Source organism: Nyctibius grandis, chromosome Z (genome assembly GCF_013368605.1).
Source record: "Nyctibius grandis isolate bNycGra1 chromosome Z, bNycGra1.pri, whole genome shotgun sequence".
NCBI classification, from domain to species: Eukaryota; Metazoa; Chordata; class Aves; order Nyctibiiformes; family Nyctibiidae; genus Nyctibius; species Nyctibius grandis.
This window is the reverse complement of record NC_090695.1, coordinates 98392111-98403026: the sequence shown is the minus strand read 5'-3', so window position 1 is coordinate 98403026 and position 10916 is coordinate 98392111. Positions and strand designations below refer to the sequence as shown.

The 10916-nt window shown below is 55.8% G+C and overlaps 1 protein-coding gene across 1 annotated transcript in view; it reads left to right on the top strand.

Moving 5' to 3' along the window:
- The first annotated feature begins 638 nt into the window (after window positions 1-638).
- The window catches only part of HS3ST6 (heparan sulfate-glucosamine 3-sulfotransferase 6), a 32204-nt gene continuing 21926 nt past the window's right edge, over window positions 639-10916 (top strand). Inside the window, exon 1 of the mRNA XM_068424094.1 lies at window positions 639-979. Within this exon, the coding sequence (XP_068280195.1) occupies window positions 639-979 (341 nt within the window). The remainder of the gene's footprint in view (window positions 980-10916) is intronic.

Below are 10916 nucleotides of genomic sequence, written 5' to 3'. Positions count from 1 at the left end.
ACCTGCACCGGGGGGTTGTATTTCCACACCTGCAGTGGAAACCCGTGCAGCCTAATTAGCGCTGCCTGTCGCTAATTGCGTGGCACTGGGCTCCCACGGAGGGGATGGCTCTTGGCTTCCAGCCCGGTGCCCGCCTGGGATCCCGCACGGCTGCGGAGCCGCAGCCTCCCCGGCGCGGCCCTTTGTGGGGTGCCAGCGGCCGAGAACCCCCGCTGCGGCCCCAGAAATTATAAAAAACGGGGGAAAAAAAGGGAAATCTGATGGAAAAACGCATCTTCTCCCCCGGCACTGCGGGGCTGCACCTCGGAGGTGGCAGGAGGGCACCGGGGCTGTCCCTGGCCGGGACCCCCGCGGGGGCTGGGGGGTGCCCTGCTCCCCCGGGGGGATCCCGGCGGTGCCCCACGAGTGTGCCCCCCCGCACTCCCCGGTGCGTTGCCGCCCCCACACGCGTGTCGCCCGCCCGCCCCCGCCCCGCGGGTGGGCGTGCGGGGCGGTGCGCGAGGGGAGGGGTCGGGCCGGGTGTGCGCGGAGCGGAGCGCGGAGGCGGAGGGGAGCGCGGGGAGGGGTCGGGTGTGCGCGGAGCGGAGCGCGGAGGCGGTGCGGGATGCGGTGGCCGGCGGGGCCGGGAGCGGCCCCCGATGGGATGTAGCGGGCGGCTGCTGGGACCCGTCGGGGGCCGCCGCGCCTCGCTGCTCCTCACCATGATCTTCTTCTTCACCTACTTCTTCTACTGCCTGCCCGGGCCCTGCGAGCCGCTGCCGCCCGCCCTGCTGCTGCCGCCGCCCGCCGCGCTGCCCGCGGGGCCGGGGGGTGCGGGGGGCGGCAGCCGGCAGTTCCCGCAGGCCATCATCGTGGGCGTGAAGAAGGGCGGGACGCGGGCGCTGCTGGAGTTCCTGCGGGCGCACCCCGGGGTGCGGGCGGTGGGCGCCGAGCCCCACTTCTTCGACAGGTGCTACGAGAAGGGGCTGCGCTGGTACAGGTAACGGCGAGGGGGGGGCTGGCCCCGGTAATCGCTAATTAAGCGCGGTTAATTGCCTCCCGTGCCGGCTGGGGGGTTTGCTTTGCAACAGGCTGGTCCGAGCGCGGCGGCTCCCGGGGGATAAAGGGGGTTCGGGGGGGCTGAGGTGATGGAGGAGTGAGTGAGCGGCGGGGGGGAGGATGCGGGTCCCGGGCGGGGATGCGAAGGGGGCCGAGGTGCGGGTCCGCGGGGGGTGGGAGCTGCCACCCCCCGCCCTGCCCGGGGCTGCGGGCTGGCTTGTCGGGGCCGCTGCTGGAGTCGGGAGCGGTGGGAGCGGGAGAGCCGGTCCCCGTGTCCCCGTGTCCCCATGTCCCCCTGTCCCCGTGTCACCCTGTCCCCCTGTCCCACCCCGCAGCCCGGGTGGCCGGGAGCGGGACGGCCGGTAGCAGCAATTTGCTTTTTTAATTCTCCAGGCTTTGCGGTTTTAACCTTTAACGCTTTATTCCCAGCCGCCCCCCCCGTTTCCCCACCGGGTTCCTTTAGGAATTATTTTATTCGAGTGGCTTATAAAAAAATAAAGGGAGTGAGGACCTGGGCTTGCAGGAGCAGGCTTGATCCTGGCTGTGCGCTGAAACAGGGAAGCGGCGAAGGAAGGGGAAGGGTAAACCAGCGTCGCTCGGATTCCTCGGTAGGTTGGTGTCAAAGGGCAGAGCCGTATTGATTCAAGGGAGTTGTTTAGTTTTGAGGGTTTCAATGGAGTTGAACTCTTCAGGCGATAAAGCACTCGGAAGAGCAGCTACTGTGCATGTGGTGTCTATTAAACTCCCGTCTCCTGGCCAACTCCGGAGCGGCCGGGCCAAGTGGAGTCGGGGCGCTGAGTCCCTTGAAGGCAGTGAAAGAATCTGGTCCGTTAGTTTGAAGAGAGTCCAAATGTGTAGATTTATAAAGGCGCTGCGGTGTTCTCGGGGAAACATCTGAAAATAATAACAGGAGTAGCTCTCGCTGTCCTCCCCGCCTCTCCATCCCGTTCTCCCCAAGCCCCGCGGGAATACCCTGTTTCTTACGGGCTCTTCATGTTTTGGGGGAGGTTGCAGCTTAGCAACCCTCGCCAAAATAATCACCTGTGAAAATCAGCGTGTTTAATGGAAAGTGTAATTTTAGGGGTAATTTTACCCACAGAGTTTCAGCTCTGTAAGACCACATCTGGGCTGGAAAGTTATTGACTTAACACACCTTCAAACGCAGTAAGTAGCGCACTTATTTTTATGACTGTATTAATATCGCCGTGATTTATTAGCTCGTTTCTCAGGTCCATTCGTATCTACGCTGCTCTAGAAACAATAACGGTGATGACTAATCTTTTTGGGTGAGGATTACAAGATAGCTCTCGCTTGGCAGAATGGGAGTTTAATGACTGCGAGCACATAATTAAAGTGCGGAAGATCGAACGCTTTCATATCGCTCGCCCTAGTCCGGCGAGACGTTTGCAGGGTGGACCACAGCGAGAGAAGAATAAATAAATCTTAGTGTTGGATTGCTGGGGAGTGAGTTTTTAGTGCTGTAAGCGCTTGCGGGGAGGCTGGCCCGATACCAGCGCGATGTTTTAAGATGATTCTGCATATGGTCGTGTAAACTTGGAGAAAATAGAGCAGGGAAGGTTTTCGGCGCGGGCAGATGCGTCGCAGGGAAGCGTACGCTGAGCTGGGAAGAAGTTGCATCCTTTCTAGTGAGGAAAAAAAATCAGTAGATGTTTTGCTTTAACTCTGCATAGAGCAAGTGTGTTTTCAATCACACTCACAACTATTTTCCTTCGCTTCCTCTTCTCTTTGCCTCTCTTGTTTTGTCTTCTCACAAGACCTTGCTATACTGAGGGTTTTTTTTTTTCCTGGGAAAGCCAGACAGAGCTAAATGTTTAAAGCTGGGGTGTGTTTGGAGTGGAGTAAAATAGAAGTTGGACAGAAGTTTAGGTTTTTCCAATAAGTGTCTCAAAGTGGTGTAAACATTTTTAAAATATTTGAACTTGCTAGGAAACCAAAATTACACCAACTGCTGCTCGTGCCAAGATATTTGGCCCCAAGGCACCTGTAGGTCGTTGCTTGTCTTAAGTAAATGTGAAAAGAAAAAAAAATTCCCTTGAAAATATTGCCCCAGAATTATTTTGTTCTTTCTTGGTAGTTCAGTCCCGCAGTGATTTCATTCCCGGGGCAGAGTATCTGGTTGTGGGTGCTGAGTAGTTTACGTTATAATGCAAGTCCCTGACAGAAACCATTTGTTCTTACTGGAGTGTTTTGTTTTATTTAAATTTGAAATAGCCCAAAGTCCCTTTTTTGGAGTAGCTCTTTTTGCTAGTGAAAAGAAAACGTTCTGCACGAGCAGCAAGCGTCTCGTATGAAATTCCTTGAGCTGCGATAGGTTAAGCTAATTATAAGGCGATTAGGCACCTTTTCTGGAGTGCAACATAAATTACCTAATGGATAATCCAAGCATGACGTGACACTTTATCCCAAAGCAAAACATTATTTTAATTTTTTTGGCACTCGGCACTGCTTAAAGTAAACCTAAATAAAAAGAAAACGCGGTGTTGGCGTGTGTGCTGCTCTGCTCCCGCAGCGGTTTGGGGAGTGCGAGTGGGTTTGGGAACCTGGGAGCCTTGCTGTCTGTCTGCTTGATGGGAACGGAGGCAAACGTCAGAACTCTGAGCTGTTTCCCAGTGATATTTAGAACTTCATTGCAAAATTTGAAGAGATGCTCAGTGTGATGGCGTGGGGGCTGATCCAGATGTTGAGGTGTTCGAGCGAGTGCAGAGGAGGGCGACCAAGCTGGTGAAGGGTCTGGAGGGTCTGACCTCCGAGGAACGGCTGAGGGAGCTGGGGGTGTTTAGCCTGGAGAAGAGGAGGCTCCGAGGTGACCTTAGTGCAGTCTACAACTACCTGAAGAGAGGTTGTAGCGCAGTGGGAGTCGGCCTCTTCTCCCAGGCAACCAGCGATAGGACAAGAGGACACAGCCTCAAGCTTGGCCAGGGGAGGGTCAGGTTGGCCATTAGGAAGCATTTCTTCTCAGCAAGGGTCATTAGCCATTGGAAGGGGCTGCCCAGGGAGGTGGTGGAGTCACCATCTCTGGAGGGGTTCAAGAAAAGCCTGGACATGGCACTTAGTGCCCTGGTCTAGTTGCCATGGTGGTGTCAGGGCAATGGGTGGACTCGATGATCCCAGAGGGCTCTTCCAACCTGGTTGATTCTGTGATTGAGAAAGACTCTGCTTGTGGGCCAGGTGGCTGCGGGGTGTAACGGGTGTAACCCCTCTGTGTCTGCAGAGCGGCGCTCGCTTTCAGCCCGGGGGCTTCTCCGTGCGAGGGGAGCAGGGTCGGGGTCACAGGCGGCGTTTGGGGTGCTCGGGGGGTTTGCGTTTCGTACGATGCCTGTGCAAGCGGGGCGGCGGGCTCTGCGCTCCGCTGGCCACGTTTCGGGGCTGTAGCTGGGGGTCTTTGCACGGGATTGTTCCCATTTCGGTTGCTGGAGCCGGGCTTGTTTCCCATGCAGCCCGACGGTGCTCGGAGGTTCGGGCCGCTCCGTCTACCTCGCGCCGTAACTCGGCGCAGCATCGGCCGTCCCGGGGCTGCGGGGAAAGGGGCAGGAGATGCGGTGGGTAACGGCGCGTTTGGGGCACGAAGGCAGTGCGGGGAAGGGGCTCTGCTGGTGCTGGTTTGCGTAAAAGGGGAGTTTTGGGGAGTTCAGCCTGATGTAGCTCTTACAAAGAACAGTTTCCTTGTCTCCATCCGCCAGAACTTTGCAGCGACATCAGCTCAATACGACAGTTTTGCTCTGTCTTGGTTTTCCTCTTGTGATCCATGATCCGAGTCCCTCTTTTCCATCTCCTCTTCCTGCTTTTTTCCAACAGCTAAAGAAGGAGTTACCCAGGATCGGGGCTGGGCCAGGGCTCCCAGGGACCCTTCGCGCCCGAGGGAAGCATACGCGGGACAGCAGCCGTTGGGGTTGTGCTCTTTGAAACTGCACGCTGGGTTTCATAGGAATTGTAAAGAATTCCTTATTTTCTTACAGTTTGGGGCAGAAGTGGTGAAAAGTGTTATGGGATGGCTAGTTGTAGTTGGCCAACACTTCCTAGTGAGCGGCCAGGCTGGTGGCACAGGGCGAGCGGGCATCGCTGCTGAGCATCCTCCGGCGCTGCGGACCCTCCCAGAGCTGTGCATCTCTTGGAGGCTGAATTTAGCTTTTTATTATCATTTCCCCTTCAGGTTTGCACGTGGGGGGAGGAACTTTTTGTGTGGTTCCTCACACGTTACCCTGTGCTGCTGTGCACGGGGGGGGGGTCCCAGCCTGGGAGCACGTGTGTGTGCCCCGGGGAGGGGGACGTTTAGCAGAGAGCTGCTACATGCGATGTGGTTTGGTGTTTTTTTTTTTCCCCCCTGTCCTTCAAACCCATTCATGGCAGCTAATAATGTTCTTGAAAGGCATCCAGGATTTCTCGAGCCAGACTTTGTTATCTCCCAACCTTGCAACCCCGGAGCCTTTGAGCGGCAGGGAAAGGACGCAGCTCCGGCGCTGCTCTTTTGACTTTTGCTGCGAGTGTTGTTGGCAGTTGAAAAGTAGAGCTAAGTAGATGCCTGGAGGGGTTTTTGTGTGTGTTGTGATTGTACAGACAGATCAAGACACTCTATAGCACAAGCTGTTGAATAAAACCCGACGGTTTCAGCTACCCTGGAGTCACCAGGCTGCGTTTTGGCACGGAGCTCGTATCCCCTTCCAGGGAGAGCTTTTCACAGGCACATTTAAGAAACACATAGGTGGGAAGAGACAAAAGGGCCTTGCGAGGAGTCGGATGGCGATGCACTGAGAGCTGCTCGGGGACGTTATCTTTATTCATTGACTCCGGCTAATCTGTTCTCCTGCCGGCCTCGCGTTTCAGCTCCATGGCTCAGAGTGGCCCTTGTTTTCCTCCGTGCATTTGCAGAAACTCAGTCCTGCTTCGTGCTGCTTGGGTTTGTTACCGCGCCATCTCTTCTTTCTTTTTCTGACTTTCATTACAAAACGGGGCCTTTCTGTATCAGCTTCCCCATCCTCACCCCTGCGTGTGGAAAAGAAATCCTAAAATGCAGGAAATCTGAGAAAAAGCCGTGATTTTTTTAACCATGAAGAAGATAATTTGGTGCTTTTACTTAATGCACAACACTTGGTGTTTGCTGTTTAAAAATGTGTCCGTGTGTAGAGGGGCTCTGTGTCCCTTTGGTATCGCTGGCTGTTTATGCAATGTTTCAGTCCCAGCTCCACACTTAGGACAGGGCTTAAGGGCTCGTGGCAGCTCCCGAGTTTTGTTGCTGATACAAGCAGGTTTGGGAGCCTGAATTTTAAGCCTGGCTCAGCCACAAGGCGAAATGAAGTCGGGTTGTTCCATGTGCTGTTACGTAGATGGTGTCAGGCTGAAGTGATTAAAGCTGCGTGCTCGTGTTGGCTGCGATTTTTTCGGATGAAAGCTGTGACTTGCCGAGTGGAACGAGTCGTGGTCTTCCCGGCTGAGGAATGCTTTCTGTGTCGCTGTCTCTTTCACATAAATGGTGGGGTTATATACAGGCTGTGCAGCGGGGTGTGCAGGAGTAACCTGAGTTTCTAAAGGATTCCAAGGCTGACAGTGTTGCTATCCCAGACTGCTTAAATCAATCTATAAAGCCGAGCACCTAGAAATCATGGGGCTAGTTTAAAAAAAATCGATATTAAGTGAATCAATACCTTTGGAAAATACTTATTCATTCATGCTCTTCTTCTTGTGCTCCCCTTGTTACTCTTGTGTAGCCTCAGGGGCTAGAAATTTAAACATATAAACACGGACGGGTTTTTTATCACCTATGTGTAACTTCAGAGAACTTCCGAAAAGATGTCAAATGCCACGAGAAGTTCACAACCAGCAGTGAAGGCTGCAGGGTTTCCGTTAGCTGAATTATGGAGGGGCTGGAGAAATAGTCATCCCAGAGTCAGAGAGACTTTCTGAGTTTCTTCTTAAAAGAATTATGTTTTTTTTTTTCCCCTAGATTATTTTTAGATCCAGACAGTGACAGAAGGTGGAAAAGGCCAGTGGATTTAGAGGGTGCTTTTATGCAAGGAGAGACTATTACTTAAGAGAGTTCAAAGCTTATTTATAAAACAGTAATTACCATCCCCTGAGACGGAAGCAGGCAGCTCGCATCCAGTCGAGGAGGGGGTTACAATAGTTAATTGGTAAATATGCTTAAAATCTTCTTCCTGACCTTTTAAAAAACTTTTCTCTGACACAGGCTCGGGCAGAGATTGAAAACCTGACTAATGAAAGGCCAGGTTTAATACCAGGACTTAGCTCTAAATGGCTTTTCAAAGGGCTTTGGAAATCCGCCTGCTTAGGGAGCCGGCTGGTGTGGAGGGATGCTCCCGCGTCCTGCGGGACCCCCAGCGAGAGCCGAGGGGGCTCCCGGGCGAGACCGGAGCCTGGCAGCTCCTGCCCCACGTCCCGGGCAAGGCCGGAGCCTGGCAGCTCCTGCCCCACGTCCCGGGCAAGGCCGGAGCCTGGCAGCTCCTGCCCCACGTCCCGGGCAAGGCCGGAGCCTGGCAGCTCCTGCCCCACGTCCCGGGCAAGGCCGGAGCCTGGCAGCTCCTGCCCCACGTCCCGGGCAAGGCCGGAGCCTGGCAGCTCCTGCCCCACGTCCCGGGCAAGGCCGGAGCCTGGCAGCTCCTGCCCCACGTCCCGGGCAAGGCCGGAGCCTGGCAGCTCCTGCCCCACGTCCCGGCTCTCGGGGTGGCCGAAGGGGCTGGGGCAGGCTGGCATTGCCCGGCCACCGGCCTGCAGCCCCTCAGGGTGGTCTGGTCTGCTCTTCCTCCCTCTGGGTCCTGCGAGGTGCCCCCGCTGCTGCCCTCCTCCACGGAGCATCTCGATTTAATTCCTGCTTCTACATTTCAGCCCTCCAGCGAGGACCAAGCTGTGTGCTGGGGGGGGGACCGAGATGCCCCAAGCCCCCAGCCTGAGGAGGTGCAGCGTGCCCGGCTGGCCCCGCAGCAGGAGCTGTGCCAGGCTCCTCTCAGAAACCACCAGCCCATCTACCTGAGGGGGATGGCAGAGGAGCCGGTGGAGCTCTCGGATCTCCCTCTGTGCCTCCCACCACATTTTTCTGGTGCGTTTGTTTAGAGAATGACCAAGTGAGGAGCTGGGCTGGGGCAGTCTCGGCTGGGCTTTCCCCTCGGTGGGGTGCGAGGTCCTGTCGTGTCAGTGCTCAGGGCACCGTGTGCTCGTGGCTGCTCGGGTTTTACACGCTCACCTCTTGTGGTAACGGTCCTGGGTGGAAAACTCACAGCATCTCATTTGGTTTCGCCTCCTTCTCCCTCAGTGCAGAGACAGCTTGGAGATCACAGAAGCCCAAATATCTTAAGGGAGGTTGTAGCGCAGTGGGAGTCGGCCTCTTCTCCCAGGCAACCAGTGACAGGACAAGAGGACACAGCCTCAAGCTTCACCAGGGGAGGGTCAGGTTGGACATTAGGAAGTATTTCTTCTCAGCAAGGGTCATTAGGCATTGGAAGGGGCTGCCCAGGGAGGTGGTGGAGTCACCATCTCTGGAGGGGTTCAAGAAAAGCCTGGACATGGCACTTAGTGCCCTGGTCTAGTTGCCATGGTGGTGTCAGGGCAATGGTTGGACTCGATGAGCCCAGAGGGCTCTTCCAACCTGGTTGATTCTGTGTGATTCTGTGATGTGCTGCTGGGCTCCTCCTGGGAGGGATGTTTTCTTGCCAAGGAAAGCCCATGGCCCAGTGGGGACACAAGGGCAGTAAAACCCCCTCTCTCCCAGCCCAGCCAGCAGCTCCGCAGCGCTGGGGGTGGCACGAGCATCCCAGGCAACCGAGATCGCTGCGCATCTTAACACACAAAATTGATTACAAGCAGGAGAGAATTACATTAATATAGTCGCTTGTCACTGGGATCTTATTAGTAATCTCCACTCATTAGTCTGGAGAGAATAAGGATGTGACCTTGCTCAGCGTCCTCGCTGAGGCAGGGGCTGACCATGTTGCTATTGATTTATTACTGAGCCCCTCAACAGCGCGTGTGCATGGCCGTGTCTGGGCACACGTGGGTGCACGGGAGGTGTTTCTGCAGCTGGAATGAAGAGTTGGCCACCTCCTCACCCGCCCCCGGCTGCACCCTTTGCGCTAGTTCAGCCGGTGAATTCGTAGCCGCTTTCGGTGGGCACCACATTGTGCAAAATTAAAAAAAAATAGACCCGCCGGTGATTGATGGGAAGGGACAAGAGAAGTGACAGGTCCCATCCCTGGGGGCTGCATCACGCTGCTGCCTCCTGCCTGGTGCTGCTTGGTGAGGGCTGGGGGGGCCCTCCCGCAGCCACCAAACCCCACTCCTGGGGGGGCCGAGGGGGACAGGGTCCCGAAATGCCTCTGCCACCTCTGCAGTCTGGTGTCAGATTGGCTTTTTAGTATTTCCTTTCTCTGTGCATTCTGGTGGTGCCTCGAAGGTTGCCCTGCCTCTCGCGTGCCGTGTCCCCCATCCTGCCCGTGCCGCTCGGCTCCCACGTCATTCCAAGTGACAACCCCGGGGACACCTGGGGAGGAGGAAATGTCAATAGGAGAGGAAGGCAAAGAAATCCCCCAGTTCTCGAGAGCGTGGAGGGGGCTCGCTCAGTGCCATTGATCCGGCACTCGTCAGCACAGTCCCTTGTCACTGGGTGCTGTGGGGTGGGATGGGTCCCCAGCGGTGTCGTGGCAGTGGTGCTCCAGGGCCTGGTGGGTTACTGGTGGCCGGGCAGAGCTTTTCCCAGCCGCTTGGACCGGGCTGGATGGGACCTGCCGGCTCCGTCCCTGCGAGTGACAGCCCAGCGGGGCACGTAGCCGGGGCGGGGAGGGGGTTATTCTTCAACAAGAGCATCAGCCGCTTCCTCCGGCTGCTTTTATATTTCAGAAAGTCATGTTCCTCAGCCACACAAGCCATGAGAAAAATTTCAAGGGGCCGCTGCCAAGTACTTTCGGCTGAGAATTTAGGTTTTGTTGAGGGAAGGGATCGTTTGTCTCCATGAAAAGGCTGTTTTAGGGGGAGGGAGGGAGTTGAACGTCCCCCCGCGGTGTCAGAGACCCAAGCGTGACAACCTGCATCCGCTCCGCTGCCACCCGGGCGGTGCGGGGCTGCTGCTGGTGCCTCTCCTGCACAAAGGGGCTGTCGGAAGGAGAAGGGAGGAAGGCATCCCTGAGGGCCTGATCCTGCCCCGCGGGGAGGGCACAGGCTGCTGCTGGCAGATGAAGGTCTGACCGTGGCGGTGGGAGCATCCCAGTGCCCCGCTCCGGGGAAGGGAGCACGGTCAGGAATGGGGCCAAACCTGCTGTCTTGGGTGGGCTAGATGGGAGGACAGTGGGTTGTGGTTTTGTTGGAGGGTGCTGTCCCAGTGTCAGCACCGGCAGACGGCTCGGGGTCATTCGTGTCCCCAGCTCTGTGATCAGGGCTAATTACCCACCGCACACACGGTGCCTTGGTTTGATCCTGATCTGTTACAAGGCAGATAACAAGGGAGAGCCTTGTTCGGTTCTGATCTTGTTATGAATATTAAAAATTAATATTCTTCTGCTTTAAGGTGTATTGGGAAGTGTGTGAGGGTTTGCTGCGTTCATGGGGACGTACCAGAGTTCACAAGAAGGTCTCTGTCATGTGAAAGGTTCATAAAACTTGAATTACTGAGCAGGAACCTTGAACGAGTGATTTCTTTTTAGCATTAATCACTCTGCTGGTGCCAGACCTCTTCTAAAAGTTGTGTTTTTTTTCTAGGCAAACATTCCTTAAAATAAAGGCAAATTCAGGCTTAAATCCTGCCAAGGTTTGGTGACCACCTGCCTCCAGCTGTGTCCAGCTGTGGGAGCCTCATGTCAGCGTTCACATCACGGCGTACACCTTGTTGTTAGTGGGTTTCTGGTTGCATGGCATCAGAG